We start from the raw sequence: 16,895 nt of genomic DNA on the forward strand, positions 1-16,895 counted from the left end.
GTTACCTCTGAGAGGTTTCGAGTCTCCTCCCACAGAACCGGTGAGATCATTTGGTTTTTAATAACGGTAATTAGATAAGCAAAATCCCATAATGCAACTGAATATCGACAGGCAGCTGTTGAACATACGTGGTTTGAAGCTTGTTGACAGCAGCAACAAACCCTGTAGGTTTACTGTTATTTTAAATTCATGTGCAGTTTCTTTTCCAAAGTGGCCGCCCTGGTTGGAATGGCAGCTTTAAAAAAAATAGGAAGGTAAGTGTGAGTCTTTAATTGGTTGCAAATCTGTTAAAAATGTGAGCTTCCTGTGGAGAGATGCTTGACCGACAGACAAATCTGTAAAATGCTATATGATGGGAAATTTTCATAGTTCAAGTTATTTAATATGAAAATATACACAACTAAGAAGTATTTTCCTCTAATTAAATGACTTTATGAAAATGATTTAATCTTTATTTATATAGTAAAGTATCTTTAAGTTGTGTGTGAAACGAAATATAGCTGTGGGGTGAACCCCTGGGAGTTTTGGCTCCTTGTTCAGTTGGTGAGAAAGTAAGTCTTGACACTCAGCCTGAATGATAACCTCTTTCTATAGAATAAAATACATTGCTTTCTTAGAGCTGTTTCATTTGGAATTAAACAGCTCTAAGAAAGAACAAATTGTATTAACTTGCATGGCAGTCTCCCCTTCGATTCTTTATATTTGCTGACATCTAGTGGTTCAAACTTGAAATGGATGTGTAGAACAAGCGTCAATGGAGAACTTCGCTCTCAGACTGCTGCCAACGTGTGATTTCTAGGATATTTAAAAGTAGAATGGGAGGCAGAGCCTTTGGCTTTCAGGCCCCTCTTCTGTGGAGTCAGCTCCCTGTTTGGATTCAGGAGACAGATATCCTCCCTTCTTTTAAGATTAGGCTTAAAACATTCCTTTTTTCTGAAGATTATTGCTATGGCTAGATCAGGTGACCCTTTAGTTGTCCTGCAATAGACCTAAGCTGCTGCGGAGTTCCCATGATGCACTGAGTGTTTCTTCTTCTCTCATCTTTTTTCACTCACTTTCTGTTTATGCGTCAGTCTTCATTTAATTATTAGTTCTTATTCATCTCTGGCTCTCTTCCACAGAGCTCATTTGTCCTGTCTTCCTCCCCTCATCCCCAACCGGTCTCGGCAGATGGCCCCGCCCCTCCCTGAGCCTGGTTCTGCCGAAGGTTTCGTCCTGTTAAAAGGGAGTTTTTCCTTTCCACTGTCGACATCTTCTTGCTCATTTCGGATCATATGATTGTTGGGTTTTTCTCTGCATCAGGTCTTTAGTTTATAATATGAAGTACCTCGAGGCGACTTTTGTGATTTGGCTTTATATAAATGAATTGAACTGAAATGTACTGAATTAGTAAATTGCTGTATTTTCATTAAATTAAAAAACTGATGGCTTATAATATACAGTGTTTGTGTTTCTAAACCTAGTGAAAGTTTGTTGATATAACACACCGAATAGTTAACAGTTACATTAAAATTATTAGTAGTATTATTAGAGACAGCTATATGCCTATTGTGTATTTCGTTGATCTAGTTTAGGAGCCAGAGTCCAGTGAGTTCTAATGTGACATAAAATAATCAAAATTAAAAATCGATCCGTAATTATATAATTGCTGATGCATTTTATTATTCAAATATTTACAAAATAATAAGGAGTAAGTCTGTAACAAACTTTTTACTTGATTGATTTTTGAATGGGAATTCATTCTTGAAAAGCAGTCATCCTCAGGATGTTTGTAGATCTTCATCCTCACCTGCTAAAGTCTGCCTCAGATCAGCAGGTATTTAATGAGAGACGTTTGTCATGAGCAGACTGATGATCTGCAGCATCTTTCTGTGGGAGAATATGTATCATCACAAATGTACCAGCAGGATCAAAATGACAAAAACATAATACACATTACATTTGCTTCAGAATAGTTCTGTGCTCCATCGATCTCATCGTCTTGGGGGTGGGGTGAAATTTTTATGTCTCATGTTGCTGATAGGGCGCTTGAATGCGAATATACTCCGGATTAAGTTTGAAGGTACACCCTCTTAGCTATCGTTTACATATATCATGCATAAACTGTTTTTGCTTCCCCCCCCCCCCCCATACATTTTCCAGCTCCCCAGAATGATCTACATTTTCAAAGAAGTTGAAATTATTATCCCTTACTGTAATTCAATAACACAACAATGCAGCCTGTGAAATATGCAAGGACAAAAAAAAAAAGGGGAGGGGAGGGGAGAAAGATTGGGGGTGAGGGTGAGTGGGGAGGAGGGAAGGAATAGAGGCTGCAGGTCAGAGCAGAGTGAGGAGCAGAAGGAGCAGTGCACACCTTGGTTACAGGTAGGACCTCCTTAGCATTGCTTTTAAGACAAAAAGGTATACATTGTTCTGTATATTCACCTTTAAAATGCTGGTATGCTATATAAATACCAAAAATGCAAATGATGGCTTTTAGGGACAATTTGCGACTCACAGATTTTCTTTCAACCAACTGCAGGACATGCGAGTTTCAAAGAGGTGTTTAGCTGTGCTGAGCTTTACACTCCGTAACGCTTTCTGAATAGCTCTCTTGTTTAGTTTGGATATGCAGTAACGCTCATGACCGTACTGCATAATCTTTTCAATTATGAATGGTATCATTTATTTTACACTCAGTGGAGGGTGTTTGGTAACTTAGCAACTACTGCCTCTCATTCAACATTAAAGTGGGGTAACATGAGAAGTCAGTGTCTTCTCTCCAGATAAGTGACAGGGATTTGTTACTGAATGTAACCTACAATTTCCTTAACTTCAAACTTCAAACTACAAACCGTGCATCTTTTAACCCATGTGTGCATAAACTGTAGTTTGATTAAACTTGTGTTTATGTGTTCCGTGATTTCCTGCATCTGAGTTCTGTTCAAAATAATGTTTCAATTGACCTAAAAATGTACAACAAATCACTCATGGAAAATCTTAAACATAAAAAACCCCATAGTAAATAGATTTTATCCATTCAAAACAGGAGTTCACATCTTTCCTTTGGGGCTTTATTTTGAACCTGCACAGGTAAACTGATACCACCCCTTTCATCCTTGCAAAAGCTTTTTTGTTTGTTCCAAGGGAGCACAGAACTGCCTACCCAGGTCTACACTAACATATACAGTACATGCTCCTACCAACAAATGCCAGCTCCGAATATGATACCATAAAACACATAGGCTTGCTGAAAGCACTGACCTTCTCTCGCATACTTTGTGTCAGAGTTGAAAGACAGAGTTCAGTTTCAATGCTTTAAGCAGATAAGCGTGGCTGTTTCCATCAAGAGCAACAATGGGGCACCTGTGCTGCTTTCAGAAAAAATATTTGAGGCTAAGATTTCACGATGAGTAACATCAAGAGAAACAACTTGGCAAGCATAAACCAATGTGTTTTGCCTGGACTCCATGTGTAATGAGGATTTAATAATAATTTGAAGTGAGAAAAAGCAATAGATTATAAAATAAGATATACTTGAGCCAACTGTCGATTAGCATCCTGTTAGAGACATTTATTATTGTCACCAAACTCTTCCAACAGAGTCAAAGTCTGATTACAACACGGACCTCAGAGAAATGGAACAGTGGTTACCTGAGAGTATTTTGGAGTCTCGTGAGAAACTGGATATTGTGTGGGATAGATAAAGTTGCAATGAAAGAGACTCTGTGTCCCAGTTTTAAAACAGCAACAGATAGGCCATGTGGTTTTTCACAGGGGGGACTGTGGCATTCATTGATAAAACACCACAGACTGTGTTGATGAGACCCAAGACATCTCAGTGACATACCATACTTAATTTTGCTTCAGATCTACTTAGCTTTTATATTGACCTGCCACTTTTCTGCTGGATGAACATCTTATTTTGAATTCTACCTCCACATGTCTTACATTTTTTAATGCGTTCAAATACTACAAAAGTCTGTGTGTTTTTTATTCACATGAATAATCTTTTAATTCTTTACAGAAACATAAAGGAGTAAAAAGTAAAAAGAGGACTACTGAAATCTGTCCGGCACAATGTTAATGAGGTCTCACTCAGAAAGAAGAGCCCTTCCTGGGTTCTCAGCCCTGCTGACACATAGCACTCCAAAACTGAAAGATGTGACTTTCCCACCTCCACTTTCTCAAACCCCACAGGAGTCCGTCTTTACTCCCATATCTCTTACTTCACCAGCTCCATGGGTAACACAGGCTCTTTCCAATCTGGAGCGAGGAGAACAAGAGCTGTTAAATCTCAGGGAGCAACAGCAGGCCGAAGTAGAGGAGGTGAACCGCGAATTGGACAGCGCTGCAATTGAAGCTCAGCGAGAGGAGCGTCGCCTTCTTGAAAAGGTTGAGCAAGATCACAGAGAAGTCCAACGACACCTCAGTCAAGTGAAGAGAGAAAATGCTGCTGCGGTGAGAGTTGTGCAGTCACTTGGTGATCAGCAACTCAGAAAAATTGGTCAGCTCAGGGAACAGATACAAAGATGGGGGAGTACAGCTGGAGAATTCAATAAAAATCAACTGCAAAGAGGGGTGGCAGAGATCATCCAGCCATGGGAAATCTCTCTAACACTTAAAAGAGTCAGTTTTTTACCAAGCCCTCAGTCCAAATCTTTAAGCTTAGGGGAAGTTGATGTTCGTGAGCAAGGTATGACCTACCACACTGGTGTCTGTAGTGCTCCAGGACAAAAGTGTGCCTTACACTCAGGAGATATGAAATTTTTGAACCTTTCCCCTCTAGAAATTAGAAAGGAACTTCAACCAAACAGAACTGGCCAAAGGTATAGTCCAGAGGAGAGCATGAAGATAAATAGTGGGAACGTGCGTATTGTCCGGAAACTACGTCTGTCAAGTTCCACAGAGAATGAGGAAGACTTAAAATCACCGAACTCTCCCATATCAAGACGCCGTGGTGTATCCGAGTCTTCCCAAGATGAATTGGAATCCGTGTTTTCAGACACACAAGGGCAAGACCTTTTCCTTGCTGTCCAACCTGTCTCCAGTCAAGGAGAATCTGAAGGTGATGACTCTGACAGCAGACCAAAGGGAACAAAGAGACGCAACACAGTGAAAGGTAAAAGAAAGCAAAAGTCTCTTGTCTTGGTGTCATGTAAGGAGCCATCCTGCCCTCCTGAAGAAACTGATACAGCAACATCTCCAAAGACTAGGCACAAAAGTTCACTCTCCAGGCACAGTCTTGTAGATGTTTCTACAAGGCATCTTTCTCTTTCCCAACAAGGCCTTTCACAGAAATCTTCATTGGACAATGGAAGCCCGCCATCCCCAGCCAACAGTGAGGATTTCTGCTACACCTATACTGTGAATACTCCAGTAAATGGATCCCTTAGGCAAGAGCACTGTCGATCAGTATCCACAGCTGACCTCTATGGTAAACTCCGTCCTTTAATTAGTGATGACAAGACTGAGAGCAGTGGAATCAGAAAGGTCAACAGAATGTGTCTTGTCTCTGAAACCTCAACTTTTGAGCAAGGCCAAGGAAACTCCCCAGAATTTGAAGGGAAAACAAGCGGTGATGAACGACAGTCCACAGCCACGACTCAAGTTATACAGGGTTTGAGTTCAAATCGTGTGAGCAGATCTCTGTCAATGTCAACCATTGAAGGTGACAAATTCCAAAGAGTCAATGAAACACAGCAAGATATGGAAGAGGGAGCTGTTTCTGGTCTGAAGGGGCTGGTGGAAAGAGCTGGTGGTTCAACTGCCCTAGACTCGGCTTATCTAGTCAAACAGTCTGGAAAACAAGGATCAGGCCGTACTGACTTCAACCTGCCAAGTGGTATCCACACAACTGTCAAAGGGCAGCTATTTGTGGTGGATTGTGGTAATGCCAGAATTCAAGTCACAGATCTCCAGAAGAATGTTGTACAACAGGTGTCTCCTTCAGGACCTGAAAGGTCGTCCCGCATCTGCAACTACTTTGATGTGGCTGTGAACTCAAAGGGCCTCATTGCCCTGACTTGTGCTGCTGAACGAGCTGTGCTGGTGTTCAGTCGTCATGGACGGCTCCTGCAAACGTTTGGAGGCACTGTAATCGGTTCTACCACTGAAGAGTTAGATGCTCCGAGAGGGGTCACTGTTAACCGTCAAGATGAGTTTTTAGTTGCTGACATCAAGCGCGGCACTTTAACTGCCCTAAAGCTTGATCCCAAAACAGGGGCCAGGTTAGAGCGCACAGTGGTGACAGGGTACCACAGACCCTACTTGGTTGCAGCTTGTCTCACCACTGGGCTGATGGCAATATCAGAAAGAGGCAATGAAACTGGGCGTGTCCCATGCATTCGAGTCCTGGAGCCAGGCTGGAACACTATCCGAATACTGGGAGTGTGTTCTGGCCTGGGGCCAGTCCTGACCTGTCCATGGGGCCTCTGTATCGACAGTGATGGGGATGTATTGGTGACAGATTGGGGTAAACAGCACCACCGTGTTCTTATCTACCCATCCAAGGGAGTTGGCTGGCCTCTGGTGACTGACAACCTAAGTAGCCCAAGAGGTCTAGCCCTTCTCCCTGATGGCCACATGGTTGTGTCAGACAGCATGAATCACTGCATCAAGATTTACCAGTACAAATAAATGCAGTGCATGGTAAAGACTGAGATGCAACAAAATAGAGATACAGTAAGGGTGAAAAGTTTTAGAACACCCCAATTTTTCCAATTTTTTATTGAAAACTATGCAGTTTTATGTCTCATTGTACTCTGAAATAAAAGCATGTATTTTAAACTTCTGACTGATCAATGTAGCCACATTTGGCAGATATAACAGCTGAACACACACCCGTGGCATTCACTCTACAACAGAGATCAAAAATTCTTCAGAAAGTTCTTCCCATATCTGTTGCACAAGTTCCCATAAATGTAGCACTTGTAGGTTGCTTTGCTTTCACTCTTCTGTCCGGCTCGATGGGTTTAAGTCTGGAGACTGTGCCGGTCACTCCATGTTTTCAAGCTTACCATCTTGTTCTTTTTTTCCTGAGGTAGTTCTGGCATAGCTCGGACCTGTGTTTTGGGTAATTATCTTGCTGTAGGATAAAACCCTGACCGACTAGGAGGATAACAGAGGGTATTGCATGGCGCTGCAGAATGCTGTGTTAGATCAAACTTCAAACCACCACAATTCCTCCTCCATGTTTGACAGTTGATGCCACACATTGTAGAGCCATCCTTTCGCCTACTTGAAGGCATAATACCTTCTTCCAGTCTACAGTAGTCCAGTGGCGATGTCTCATGGCCCAGTCAAGCCTCTTTGTCTTATTCTGACGTCTTAGCGATGGCTTTCTTCCTGCAGCTTGTCCTGTCAAACCTACAGCTTGAAGTCTTCTCCTCACAGATGAAACTGAGACTTGCTTACAACAACCACTATTGAGCTGTGCTTGAAGCTGTTGTCCTGTGAGCCGCCTGTAACGCGAACTGTGAAATCTCAGAAACTTGTCCTCTGATTCAGTTGTGGCTTTGGGTCTGCCAGACCTTTTCCTGTCAGAGTTTGCCCAAGTTTCATTACCTTTTGATGGTGAAAGAAACTGTACTCACTGACACCTTAACTTTCTTTGCAATTTCTCTTTAAGAAAGACTTACATTTTAAAGTGTTATGATGGTCTGTCTCTCTTCCATTGTTAATTGCCTCTTTCTTTCTTTCATTTTTCTAGCAACAAACTACTTTCTGCCGTGCAATACTGTTCAGCTGATGCTCACGAGGGTATGGTACCACAACGTGTTCCAACACTGCTTTCATGCAGACGTAAGTTGGAACACCTGTAAGAATTAGTAGCACCAACTTTCAAGGGTTGATCAAGCTCTATTGCTGCAGAACAGCTTTAAATTGTTAACCCGTTTTGTGTTCCCTGAAAAAGGCCTTTTTGAATAGTTCTGAAATGCACATTATTTTTCAGTTTTGGGTAACCTTACCCTTTTTTATCCTCTGGTAGTTCACCACTTACCTTCTCACCATCTCAATCTATTCATTTGACTTGAACAACTTGAATTGCATTAAATAACTGGAAAGATTTGGGTGTTCTTAAACTTTTGACCGGTAGTATATACTAACAATAATTGGTCTAATAATTTGAGGTAGGTTAAACTCTTAGAAGAGTTATAATCTGACATTTTTTGAGATTCTTCTAAAATCTTGTACCTCTTACCAGTTATATTTGACATGATCATGCTTGTTTAAAGATTTAGTGTCATAAGTTAGAGTGGTGTAGAAAATTACTACTTTGATAGAATAAATTTTCAATATTTTCCTTTAATTTCTAATTCCAGAAGATGCAAGCAATATGGCATGCTTGGAAAATGTGAGCACAGTGCAACGGGTACATCTGTAACTCTTGATAATTGAGTGTTTCTGCATGATATTTAGACTTTTTGTGTATATCCCCATATTGGAAAACATTTAGATGATGAATAATAATCATGACAAAATATAATAAACTCATTGTAATCTCTCTGTTATCAAACTCTTTAGTTGGCTTGGGAAGGTCTGAATAACGTTTGTACTGTCAGTTTCTTAGTTAATTTTATTAAACTTTCATTCAAATCTAATTTCCAGCTATTTTGTTGTTTCTGGAGATTTTTTTTTAACCCTACACTTTCAAGGGTGGTTCAATAGCTTTTGGGTATTTCTATAACTGACAAACTGTCCAAAATTGCAGTATTTTCAGAAATCTCTTACAAACACTGTAACACAAATGGAGTCTTTTTTGACCAATGTGCGTGTTAGAAGTGGTAACCAGACAGATCAATAATTACACTTTAATCTGCTCCATAATGAAAGTAAATCTTCTCCTCCTTTACTCTCATCTCAAGGCAGATATAGAAATATGGTTTGGTCTGCACACATTCTCATGTAGAAAGAATAAAAATTAGCAAAGTTGAGTGCAAAGTGATAAATAATTATGTTACAGCCATATTTTGCAACAACAAAACTTTCATCACTCCGGCTATACAAACACACACACAGGAACACAGGATTTCCCAACCTGTCCACCCACACATGCACAGCACAGAATAAAAGTGCAGCTTCAGCTCCTGTGAAGCTACAGCTACAGCACCAGTCAAGAGCGAGACTCCAGATCTGAGGACTTCAGCAAGAGAAACATGGAGCTGATCACCAGAACTCTGCTTCTGGGTCTGGCACTTTCCATCACTAATGCAGCACCTGCGTGAGTGTTAATGAGCTCCATTTATATTTTAAAGTTTTAGTCAAAATAGACAATTTGTGTTGGCAGGATTTTTCCTACTATACTGTCTTTAAAGGCAACATGATGCGCCATGTCTTTTAAAATAATTTGCGAACACTTGCAGTACGAATTCTCTGTGTGTTGATTCTTTGTTGAGGTTAAAAAGGCAAAATGTGAAACAACTCATATTTTGTTTCTGTAAATTCTGGAATAATGGAACATATTAAAATTGATAGCCTTTCTCAAAACATCAGTCTGTAACTATTTAGACAGAATAATAGAATAATTTCTGGATTTTTTTCCTTCTTATTAGTTGGCGATTTAGTGAAAAAGTCAGCTTGATCCATTTGGAACCCTGTTTGTTAGATTACAAAGGTCACCAGATGGATCAATTGAACAAATTTAAGACTGCTTAGTCATCATATTATTGCGCTGTTTTGTCAGTGACTCACTTTTTTTCATGTAGAAAAATAACTTTTCGAAATTATCTACAGGCATCAAGACGAGCCAGCACCAGAAGGTAGGATTTTATGTACATAAACTGCACGTTGTTTGTCAGTTACATAACAGCTAGATCTCAATCACAGCAGCATTCTATACTGAGCAATACTCGTATGTGTCTAATGACATGCATTTTGAATATTAAAGTTACATTAACAGTTAAAAGTATGTTACTTTTATCTTGGGAATAAAGATGGAGATGCTGCTCTACCAGACCGGTGTGAAGGAATTGAGTTTGACGCTATCACTCTTGATGAGAGTGGAAAAAACCCCTTCTTCTTCAAAGGTATTGGATATGTTCTTTTTCTTAGAATGTTGGACTAAATCATCCTCTAAAATATTGTGTCTGCGGTGTTTTCTCCTCAGAGGGCCACTTGTGGAATGGTTTCTATGGTCCAGCTAAACCCTCAACGATGTTCTTCAAGGAGCTAGATGAACACCACCACCTCGGCCATGTCGATGCTGCTTTTCGGATGCACAACCCAGAGAACCAAGATGCCCACGATCACATCTTCCTCTTCCTGGTACGATCCTCATATGCTTTCAGCTATCATATGGGTCAAGACATCTTTTACTGATCTCAGATATTGTGTACTATTGTGAACTATTGTTTACTATTTCCAGGATGACCACGTGTTCAGCTATTACAACCACACTCTGGAGACCGGATATCCAAAAACTATCCAGGAGGATTTTCCTGGAGTCCCCACACATCTAGATGCTGCTGTGGAGTGTCCTCAAGGAGAGTGCGTTACCGACTCTGTTCTGTTCTTCAAAGGTATGTTGGCATTTACTGCTGCAAAACTATTCAGTAAGTCGAAATGAATTCTTTGACAGCATTTTGTTGAGTACTGTGATATAATGAGGCTACAATAAATAAAAAAGAACACTGTGATGACTTGTGATCTCCTTCTCAAAGTGGTCATTTCCCTCCATAGGGCGAGATGTGCATGTTTATGATATAGTCACAAAGACAGTGAAGACCAAGACGTGGCCCCACCTGCCTCTCTGCACCTCTGCTTTCCGCTGGGCAGAACACTACTACTGTTTCCATGGACACAACTTCACCAGGTTCAACCCAGTATCAGGAGAAGTTAGCGGCACGTACCCAAAGGATGCCCGCAATTACTTCATGAAGTGCAAAAACTTTGGTGGGTTCATTAAGAAGAGAATCTTAGAGATTCATTTTGGAGGTTTTTTTGTCAGATACATACAATCTTGTGTGTTTCCCGCAGGTCACGGAGGTGATCACAAGGCTCCTAAATGCAGCGAAGTCAAACTAGATGCCATTTCTACAGATGACAGAGGCAGAATTTATTTGTTTACAGGTAATGTGACATATGTTTCAAAATCTCAGTCAGCTTTCACTTAGTGTGATCTCCCATAACTGAATAAATAGATTATAATTTAATTATTTCTAGATGTGCTTGTAGCTGAGGGAACTTGGGACAGTCCTTGTATTTTGATTTAATTTAGGATAAGCAATAAAATTTAAAGCAAAAAAAAAAAGATATTTCAGTTATTTTATTGCCATCAAACATCAAACTGTAAGAGTTTAAATACCAAATAAAATAACATTAACAGTCAACTAAATAATGATGTTACCAAGCTAAACTAAGAAGGTGCGTATTAATAACACACTTAAAATAGCATTTAGCTATTTGGCTAAGTAACATATAGCCTTATGTAACTGCTAAAGTAGGATTCTTTTGCAGTTTAGTTGTTGCACAGATCAAACAAACAAATTGTCACTTTTCTTTTTTGTAACTTTACAACTTGCCAGGTGTATTTTTGAACTTTAGTGAGAGTCAGGCTAACCCAGAAAGTTTACAAGGAAACAGCTGAGCTAATAGTATGTTGATCCACACTTTATATGTAGCATACAGATTTAGGAGTGCTTCATCCAAATGTGATCCTGTAAAAAAATGTCTTTAAGTTTTCTGCCATGATAAAGAACAAGTTCGATTTCTCAGGGCTTAACTACACGCGTGTGGACAACAGGCGTAACGGCCTTCACGCCTTTCCAATAACCAGGGGATGGAAAGAAGTGACAAACGGGGTGGATGCCGTTTTCGCCTACACCAACAAAATGTACCTGATTAAGGTAGACACCATATAACCACTCAGTTGTTGTCTTCCCCCCCCCCCCCAATTTCTGTGTTGAAGTTAAATCTAAAATCCACTTATTCTAACAAAACACTTACAGGATGATCAGGTTTACATCTATAAAACTGATGCCCACTACGTCCTGATTGAAGGCTACCCTAAATCCCTCAGGGAGGAATTAGGCATTGAAGGAACCGTGGATGCCGCTTTCCTCTGTCCCAATGAACACACAGTTCATATACTCCAAGGTAAGTTACTGAGTGCTTATGTCTTGGTTTTTGTGGAGAAAATTGGTATTTACATATGCTTTCTCCAAAAGGACACATGATTCGTGACGTTGACCTCACTGCCACGCCCAGGGTCATCAACCGAGAAATACGTTTGCCCTTGCCTGACATTGATGCTGGTCTCTGTGGTCCAGATGGCATTAAAGTGTTCAAGGGGTCACAGTATTACCTCTATGCAAGTCCCATGATATTGGCTACAAGCAAGATCGCTCCTGTTCCTCGAAACATCACGTCAGTAATGATGGGGTGTGAGGATTAATCAGAAAAAGAAAAATGAGGAAGAAACCTTAATAATAATTTACTGGCAAGTCAGTTTTTGGACGTGAAGACTCCAGCAAATCCTAAAGTAATAGGGAACAGCTTTATTAGCTGACCAACACGTTTCGGCTTGTGGCCTTAATCAGGGTCATTCAAGTCAGTTTTTGGAAAAATGATCATGTCTTGCAATGAAGTTTGACTTGCTTGGTGAATAAAGCATTTTTCATGGTGAAATCTTTATTATCATTATTTTGAATCTGCAAGCTTGGAACTGAAATCAACCCAGTTCAGTTAAAATGAAGTAATGTCAGAGTTTGGCCACAAGAGGACCTGCTGTACAAAGCCATGCATATTCCCATGCATGGCTTTGTCCCAGTGATTTGCTTCTTTAATGAACAAAGTGTGACTTCTTCTTGTTGTTGCACCGATATTACAGGTCCTCCTGCTAACCAAAAGTTTTTTCTTTTCCCATAGCTTTCAGAAATGATACTGCTACTTTAAAACTTATATATATTTCTTTTCTGTCAGCTTTATACAATCAACACGGAATATTCAGGTATCTGAAAAATCCTGTTCAGGACTATTATTTGACTAAAAGGCATCAGGTCAAACAAACAGCTCATGCAGATTGTTTTCAGTCATTGCTTCTGTGCCCAAATGGGACACATCCTCTGATGTCACATCCAAGGGGGCACTTGAGTGCTCTAAATGCCTCTTTTGTAAGTGCATCTGCCTTCCAAGGGGCTCTTCGGTCGGCCCAGATAACATTTCGGTTAGCTTAAGTGCTCCTTTAGTGTGAAAACTAGGAATTAAAAAAATGAACTTTTGGCTTAACCCCGCCCTCTTAAATAGCCTATTGATTCCACAAATGCACAAGGGCAGCACAGTAATGCACGTGATGAAGCTTTTATCCATTGTGTTGTTTTTAAAATAATTTTCCTCAGACAATCTCTTTTTCACCTTAACTTATGAAAAGCCAAAGTGCAGACTTTTTGACATAATCCCAAATCAGACCAGTGGGTTGTGCATGATGTTATCTCAATATCAAAATATATATAGATAGATAGATAGATAGATAGATAGATAGATAGATAGATAGATAGATAGATAGATAGATAGATAGATAGATAGATAGATAGATAGATAGATAGATAGAAGTTGGAGTGTAGCAGTGCACTTAAGTGTTTCATTCCATCACATTTCTCCTATAAACTCCTCCATGTTCTCATATGACAAATAAAACTTTTACTAGATCATACCTTTTATAAGCTTCTTGAACGTGTTGTAGGTTTTACAATTATTTTTGAAATTAAAAAATGAAAACAATGTTAATTTTTAATATGTTAACATCAAAGTCAGGTGTTGCATTTCCATCATCCTTTTATTATCAATATGTATATGTAGATATATATAACCGAGTTATAAATCCAGTTCTCTCTCTTTATTGTAAAATATTTAAATTACTGTCTGTAGCCATACTGGACCATGCAGACACGTACGCACCAGCCTGCAAGAGTCCAGAGGTCGGAATAGCATTAGCAGGCATTCAAGGCCTTTTCTCTCCCCGGGGAGGTTTTTGTTCAGCCAAAATCCCTGGGACTTTCAGCCAGCATAAAAGAAGTGCTGGCCTCAGCACAATTTAATGGGCAAGGCCACTGGGACACACACACACACACACACACACTAGAACATGTGTAAGTGCATATTCACGCATGCGATCCAGTGTACTTGTTACTGTGATTAAATAATAAACATCTGTTTATGAATTTATTGATTGTCAATGCTTCTGTTAGCTTCTTTTAGACCAGTTTTTATTCCGCTTTCTAGCACTGCACATTTGCAGTGCTAGAAAGCTCTCTCACAACTGAGAGAGCTTCCTGAGCTGAAGCAGGAGTTTTTGTTTTTCTAATATTTATTTATTCATGGTGTCATGGTGAGTTATGACTTTCAAAAGACAAATGCAAATAAACATATATATTTTCCATTTCCTGTATTTAGAGGGATTGCAGGTCGAGTGAACTATTTTGCCACTTGGCAGAGAGCACAGTTCATACCTGATACATATTTTTACACTTCAACTGAGTTACTTGATTTGTGATAACAGATGTAATTAAAAGAAAATGACTCAATTAGATTTAGACTAGGAATACACTATCTTGGCTATACTTGTGTCAGTGGGTCTATCCTTTCCATTAAGTTGTATGTTGTTTGTTTCACCACATGTCAGGCGCTATGCCTTGTTTGATAGAGGGAGAGCTAGCATAGCATGGAAAGCTAATAACAAAAGCTCAGTACGTTGTAACTATTTGATATCTGCTATATCAACAGCTCTTCTTTGTAGTTTACAGTAGCTTTGACTCCAAATGAAGCTCCTCAGACTCAGCAATAGATATCATACAATATCATACATATACAAACTAATAGATTGCTTTTTTTTCTATCTCACATTTTGCCTACAGACTGCTAGAACATAATTAGGTTCACACATTTTTGGATAACGACACAACTTTCTTAATTTTGCATCTGTACACCACCACAGTTGATTTTACAGTGATGTGGAAAAGTATTTGCCCCCTTCCTGGTTTCTTAGGATTTTGCATAATTGTCACACTGTCATGTTTTGGGTCATAATATACATTTTATTATTAGTCAAAGAAACCCCGAGTAAATCCAAAATGCAGTTTTTAAATGATGATTTAATTTATTGTAACTGCCCCCATGAATTAACTAAATTTTTTTAAAGCTGACTTCAGTTCCACTAGCCACACCCAGGACTGATCACTATTACACCTGTTGAATTAAGAAATCACTTAAATCTGTCAAAGTGAAGGCATCTTCTGTGGCCTGAAATACCACAGAAGTAGGGATGGGAATCGAGAACTGGTTCCCAGTATTCCAATTCCTTAGAATGTTAGTCTGCTTGTCAGGGCCGTGCAGAGAGGTTTAAAGGGGCGGGTGCTCAAAGTTAAAAAGGGGCACATTGAACCAGGCTGAATAACAACAACACACATTCATCAAGAATCTAATATGGGAAGGGCAGGGCTGTGTTGATCTGAGACTGTAGACAGTAAAAAGTCCATAGGAGAGATGGTAGCTGATTAAACAAGTATCATGAGATAATAACAAAATGCAAAGATTGGTGACAGCGCTTGGAACCATAAGGCAACAAAAAACTGTGAGAAATAATGTAGGCTGTGCCTGTGAATCACTCTTTGCTTCTCTTCTTCCTTCCATCCCATCATTTCATATATCACTCTCCACTTGCTGTCTATCTGAGAACAAGGCACAACTTGCTATTGCAATAAACTATAATTTAATTATCCACACCTAACAACTCTTGCACTTAATGATGACAGAAAAATGTTATAGCACTGCCTTTAGTAGCCTCACACAGCTCCTACTGTTTCCTCCTCATGTCCTTACCAGCCATGTCTGGACATTGTTATATCATGAGTAATATTTTTTTTTTTAAATCCATCTAAATAAAACAAACACATGCACGCACACACAGTGACATTTTAGACCTTCTTTAGAATACTGTATATACTATGGGCATCATGGTGCTGATCCAGAATCCTTACATTATTATTTATTACTAGATCTACAATAATAAAGCAATGAGGAGGGGGAAGTAATAAATATGAAATAATGTATTTATGATGATTCCATTTGTTTTACTGCTGTAAAAAACAAAAATTTGTCTTATTTAAAATATAAATCTAATATAATCTGCTTCTTAATGTATGTTCTTTAAAATACAGCGTGTGTTTTTTAATATATTATAATAAGGCATAATTATGTGGACATGCATATTAGATTGTTTTTTAGTGAAATATAATCCCTCCAGAAAGGCAGGAAAAGCCCGGAAACTTACTTTAAAACTAAATATGTTCCCTAAAACGGTGACAGAGCTACAGACCCATGACAGCCTTACACAGGTAGCCAGCAGCTATGACCAGCACTACTTGTGCAGTTAATAAAAGGACAGGTAATGTTTGTCACGCTGTTGCACAAGCAGCACGCTCGTTTGTTTCAACATACCAACGTGTACATAATAAGCTAATACTCCTGTGTGCTATACACTACAGTGTACGCTGTACACCTACTTACTGGCTTTGTCGCATCAGTCTGTGTCTCTGAGTTAACTTGTTTCTCCTACAGCTCCGGACTGCTCTTTGTGAGCTCGTTCCCGGCTCGTAACCAGCGCGTTCTGCCATCAAGGGCGATCATTGGTTAAATGTGATCATGTGACTGATGCAAGCCAGATCCTTTTATTTAGCAAAACTGTGATTAATAGTTAAATATTATTGTTGAGGGGCACAGACACGCACACATACATTAAAAAAAATAAATACTTTTTTTTTTTAAAAAGTTGCCTCAACAAAAGGGCACTTTGGGCACCCATCAGGAAAGGGGCGGGTGCTCAAGCCCCTCTAGCCCCCCCTCTGCACGTGCCTGCTGCTTGTCTATCAGTCCCAATTATTGGCTCCACTTACACGTATGGTTTGATCTATCAAACC

At 39.5% G+C, this 16,895-nt stretch overlaps 2 protein-coding genes across 2 annotated transcripts; both read left to right on the forward strand.

Moving 5' to 3' along the window:
• Positions 1 to 418: 418 nt before the first annotated feature.
• LOC146491974 (uncharacterized) lies at positions 419 to 8,943 on the forward strand. Its single transcript, XM_085150702.1, has one exon. The coding sequence runs from the start codon at positions 4,063 to 4,065 to the stop codon at positions 6,619 to 6,621; it is 2,559 nt and encodes an 852-aa protein (XP_085006828.1). The 5' UTR covers positions 419 to 4,062; the 3' UTR covers positions 6,622 to 8,943.
• A 110-nt stretch (positions 8,944 to 9,053) lies between these two features.
• On the forward strand, positions 9,054 to 12,609 carry hpxb (hemopexin b). Its single transcript, XM_085150704.1, has 10 exons — positions 9,054 to 9,205; positions 9,718 to 9,743; positions 9,918 to 10,010; positions 10,091 to 10,248; positions 10,349 to 10,502; positions 10,663 to 10,875; positions 10,960 to 11,052; positions 11,698 to 11,828; positions 11,931 to 12,078; positions 12,150 to 12,609. Exons 1-10 carry the CDS (start codon positions 9,141 to 9,143, stop codon positions 12,374 to 12,376), a joined length of 1,308 nt encoding a protein of 435 aa, XP_085006830.1. The 5' UTR covers positions 9,054 to 9,140; the 3' UTR covers positions 12,377 to 12,609.
• Positions 12,610 to 16,895: the final 4,286 nt, after the last annotated feature.

This window comes from Neolamprologus multifasciatus, chromosome 23 (assembly GCF_963576455.1).
Source record: "Neolamprologus multifasciatus chromosome 23, fNeoMul1.2, whole genome shotgun sequence".
Lineage (NCBI taxonomy): Eukaryota > Metazoa > Chordata > Actinopteri > Cichliformes > Cichlidae > Neolamprologus > Neolamprologus multifasciatus.

What these genes read in the sequence shown, in the direction of transcription:
- LOC146491974 (XM_085150702.1), top strand. Translation starts at nt 4,063, where the DNA reads ATGTTAATGAGGTCTCACTCAGAAAGAAGAGCCCTTCCTGGGTTCTCA.
- hpxb (XM_085150704.1), top strand. Translation starts at nt 9,141, where the DNA reads ATGGAGCTGATCACCAGAACTCTGCTTCTGGGTCTGGCACTTTCCATC. An exon ending in CATGAAGTGCAAAAACTTTG is followed by an intron (nt 10,876 to 10,959) that starts GTGGGTTCATTA and finishes TGTTTCCCGCAG; the next exon opens with GTCACGGAGGTGATCACAAG. An exon ending in ACAAAATGTACCTGATTAAG is followed by an intron (nt 11,829 to 11,930) that starts GTAGACACCATA and finishes AAACACTTACAG; the next exon opens with GATGATCAGGTTTACATCTA.